The 4,696-nt window shown below is 30.6% G+C and overlaps 1 protein-coding gene across 1 annotated transcript; it reads right to left on the minus strand.

Moving 5' to 3' along the window:
- Nucleotides 1–1,825: 1,825 nt before the first annotated feature.
- On the minus strand, nucleotides 1,826–4,109 carry LOC104097915 (stemmadenine O-acetyltransferase-like). The gene is made up of 2 exons (XM_009604538.4): nucleotides 3,575–4,109; nucleotides 1,826–3,115 (listed from the first exon to the last, which is right to left on the minus strand). The coding sequence occupies exons 1-2, from the start codon at nucleotides 4,047–4,049 to the stop codon at nucleotides 2,241–2,243; spliced, it is 1,350 nt and encodes a 449-aa protein (XP_009602833.1). The 5' UTR covers nucleotides 4,050–4,109; the 3' UTR covers nucleotides 1,826–2,240.
- Between the last annotated feature and the right edge of the window lie 587 nt (nucleotides 4,110–4,696).

The following is a 4,696-nucleotide window of genomic DNA, read 5'->3' on the forward strand; positions in this document are numbered from 1 at the left end:
CCCAGGGCGTTTTGCAAGTGCCCCGCCCAGGGGCGAGTCCCAGAAATACCTTTTAAAACACTGGTCCTTAGTGAAAAATTAAAATTAATCAAGCCAGTTTATTAAATTTTAGGACAAACCAAAATAAACATAAAAGAGTCTATAAGTTTCAATTTTAAGTGGGATTTTGCTATTTTTATTATTTTGGAATAACTCTACAAAAACATAGAACGATTTCATTATTAGTTGGAATTTGGAAAACAAAGAAACAAGCGCTGCAATGAACTAGTTTTAAGATACACCCGTTGCGCATGTATCCTATCTCAACGAATACAAAATTTTAGAAAATTACATAAAAATTATATTAAAATTTGTGTTTAAGTTATAAAATAAAAATTAACAAAAGATTAAGTTTCTAAAATTTATTGATCCTAATTAGCTAACTTCAAGGAAGAAAGAAACTCTCAAGACCAAAATACAATTGTTCTATTTCTATGATCAATAAGAAAGATCATATCAATTGATTTCAACATATTAGAAAAGAATAAATTACTATTGCAAAAGGTATTATTTAGCTGCTACATTTTGATTAATTTACTATTTCTTCATTTTTAGAGTGAGCTTTCTTTCTTTGTCCAAGCACATAACTATGCATCCCATATTTTCTTTTATGGAAGTAAGAGTCTAAGATTGTAATGGATTAATTACCTTATGGATTCTAAAAGGACCACGTTAATCTATGAGCCAAAAATATGGAGCTTATGTTAAAAAAATCTCTGAACTTTGCACGAAATCAGTTACACCCCTCAACAAATTGTAGTCCTTAATTATCCCCGAAGTTGGCTATTCGATTATTGTTACTCCTGGACGTAAATGTGGTACAGAGCGTAGATACGTACACTCTCCTTTAGGTGCGTGAAAATAAAAAAAAATTAAAAACATTAACTTTATAAGATGTAATATTTTTCAATCGTTAATATAATTATTTATTTATTACAATATATATAATTATGTATTTTTTCTTACTTCGTGTTAATATACAACTGTATACTTTATCCAATTTTCTATTTTTAATTTCTTCTTTAGATATAGTATCTATTTGATCCAATTGTATATTTTTTTTTCGGACCAAATTTATAAAAACATTAGCTAAATAAAAATAGTTTTAGCTAAAATAATAAAGTATCAATTGTGTATTATTTGTTATTTTTTAGATGCAAATAACTATCTATTATAATTATGTATTTTTATTTTTGGGTCAAATCTGTAAAGAATTGGCTAGAGCTTTATTATTTTCTTGCTTAATTAAAAAGGTAAAACCAACATAACGGAGTTATAATTATTTTCAGAAATTCACAATATTTTTAAAATGCTACCTGCTATGTTGTTTAAGTAAATAGAATAACTAGTATAGTATATTTTTTTATTTCTTTGACAAACCCACACGTTTTGTTTCCCATTCAAAAAACAATTCTCAAAACTTGGATAACGGCTTCTAAAGTCATTTAAGGAAAGAATCTTATATATAATTCCTAATAAGTATTAGGAGTTTCTACCTAACTCAAGTAAGGAAAGATTTAATCGTCAAACTTTAAATTAATTCGAAAAGTCTAAATAATAGGAAAATAATTAATGATTATTTTGTCTAGTGTGAACTCTATGTTAAAAGGGTAAAAAAGACGAACGCATTTCGATAATCACATTTTTGTTTTTAATATATATATATATATATATATATATATATATATATATATATATATATATATAGAGAGAGAGAGAGAGAGAGAGAGAGAGAGAGAGAGAGAGAGAGAGAGAGAGAGAGAAGCTTTCCTTTTGAGAATCCAAATTTAAAAGCTCAAATAGATATATGCTTTATTTAGATTTTATTCAAAATCCCGAAGTCCAAACTATTGAAATTATACATATGAATTCTCAAAGTGCGTCTAACTTTATTTATGAAATTATACATGTGTTTGGTAGGAAGGAAAATATTTTTGAAAAATAGTATATTTTTCAAAAGAAATTTTGCAGAACTTTATTTTACTATCGAATAGTCTCTAACATTCAGAAATTATTTCAAATTGACTAACAGAGAATAACACAGAAGAAGAAAGTTATTTTTTTCCTTTTTAATGAAAAATATTTTTCAAGAAAAATAGTTTTTATTTTTTAGTAATCAGAAAATTACTTAATGTTTTTTTTAAAAAAAATTCCTTCTTACCAAACACACCCGTAACGACCCTTGACAATATGTTCTTCAATTATTTGGCAGATCCAATTGCTAGTTGGTCAATTAGCTGTTGCTCAAAAACTGTCATGTCTTTCTCCTTTAAATGCACCCATGCATCTATTCCATCACTATCTCTTGAATCCATCAGTAGAATAAAATTCTTGACTGGCAGGTTGATTGAACTAACCCATAAAGGTTTGTCCCAACCAAAATCAACATCATAAAATTTGAAGCCACACCAACTATTAATATACAACTCTATCTCCCCTTTAAAAAATGCAAGTGCTAGTTCCAAGCTATCTTGAGGAATGGCCAAAATTGCCTCATCTTGTCTCGATTCATCCACATATTTGGAACTCAAATCTGAAATTCCTTTTCTAATACAAGAAACAAGGGTGGATAAATCACAACCATCGTTCTCACCTTTGTATGCGGTGGTCATTGCAACAACGTTTCCCACACAGTGATTAGGCAAGGGGGGGACAAGCCGCTTTCGTATATTGACGTTGTACAACAAGCGCGACGATGTTCCTGTTTTTGTTGATGTTGTCATGAAACATTTCCACGTCACAGCGAACACGACTTCGACACGTGTGGGCTTTGATACAGCGTCGCTCACGACGTTAGCCTTGAGCGACGCTATAGTAGATGCATCAAAGGAAAAAATTTTAGTTACATGTTGATTATCAAAAGAAGCTTGGAATAATTCAACTATATTAGACAAGCTGGGAGAAACATGAGGAATAGGTTCTGGTAAGAATGTTGAAGCAGCAACAAATTCTGGAATGTCCACACATGAATTACTAGCTGGGTTGCCACGCGCAATGACTGCCCATGCATCGATGAGGGTGTACAACGTGGCACCATCGATAATTTTGTGAGAAGCACATACACCAATAGCCATACCTGTTGAACATATAATTAATTAAATAGGACATAAGGATTATGTTGTATACATTGATATTGTAATTATTTTTCTACCCTATAAATAAATTTTAACCTTTGATAGAAGGCTAGTTACTATTTTTATTTCATTACTACTTTATGTTTATCAATAGATTTTTCACTATTAGTGCATAGTAGAACTTAAACTCTAAATAAAAATGTGTTCCTCTTCACAACTTTAGTTTTTAGATGAGATAGTAACACAACTCAACATGGTACGAAGTAGGCAAAGGTCTTGGTTTCATGTCCCATCACCACCCACTATAAAATGATTTCCAGGCACGTGCTTGGTCAACAAAAAAAAATTAGATATGAACGTAATTAGAAACGTGTTTTAAATATAATTAAGTAAATAGAATTATGCTCTCTCTGGCAGATAAACTTTTAGATAAGATGGTCACACGGTTTATTCAACAATACCTCCACATTCGAAAAGGGTGACTTGAACAACTAGTGGAAAAGTTGCATGATGGAAGTACGACCACTTTTGATCAACATGGGGAAGAAAATGTACATCCATAACGGGCTTTCTAAGAACGTCTTCCAACCGATATTTATGGGCAAAAGCCTCGAAGAAGGGTACACCATCGTCATTACATTCAATTGAGTTCTCTTCAATTCGTCCTGCAAAAGGGTAAAAGCGAGCAAGAGTTTCACTCAAACATTTCTTCAAAACAAGTAATCTTGATGAATTGATTGCCCTTGATTGCTCATATGAATAGGATTGATCATCACCATATGAAGATGGAGATGGATAAAATAGAGCTAAAGGAACAGAAGAGGGAAATGCCATTTGATCCAAAAGAGAGAATTTGAAGCATCTTAAGTGATTGGGAGTGGGAGTAATAGGTCTAATGAGTTCCATGTGAACTATCTCAATCTTTCTACTTTGCATTCTCTCTAACTTACAGTTTTCTAGCTAGCTAATTTGTCTTAAACTGTTTGTGATTATGCAACCATTATGTTTGATCTATTTATAATATAGTAATGTTATCTACTATACGTTTCGACCGTCACCTAGAATCAAGATGTAGGGATAGCATGTGGAATTTTAGCTGTTACTTTTAATACATAGAGCACATTATAGCATTTGGCATCAGTTGTACGAACAAAATTAGTAATGCCAACCCTATATATTTAATATGACGTCTCTCTTTTTTTTCTAGGTTTAATGACGGGAATAGTCGTCTCCAATTCAAAATAAGTTTTTTTCTTTTCTTATTTTGCATGTATAAAATAAAAGGCAACCATAGTGTGAGAAGAGATAAAATCTAACGAAGAAATGCACATTGATCCTAACTATATAAATCATTTTGCTTCAAGCTATAAAAATCTGTGGCAATAAGTGACTTAATAATTACAAACTTGTTCATATAATTCAATTTTGTAGCTAATAGAAGGTTTTTGCCACGTGTTTGAAACTATTTTAGCAATACTAACTTTCCAGCCACAAAAAGTTATTTGAAATAAAATATTATAACTAAATGAATATTTTTGCTTCAATTATAATAAATTGTAGTACAAATTTATTTTGAGATTAAA

Source organism: Nicotiana tomentosiformis, chromosome 1 (genome assembly GCF_000390325.3).
Source record: "Nicotiana tomentosiformis chromosome 1, ASM39032v3, whole genome shotgun sequence".
Classification (NCBI taxonomy): Eukaryota; Viridiplantae; Streptophyta; class Magnoliopsida; order Solanales; family Solanaceae; genus Nicotiana; species Nicotiana tomentosiformis.

Bases quoted from the DNA above. Each gene is read 5' to 3' on its own strand.
- LOC104097915 (XM_009604538.4), bottom strand. From the start codon at position 4,049: ATGCAAAGTAGAAAGATTGAGATAGTTCACATGGAACTCATTAGACCT. The intron at 3,116-3,574 runs GTATTGTTGAAT...TATGTTCAACAG, and splicing joins CACCCTTTTCGAATGTGGAG to GTATGGCTATTGGTGTATGT.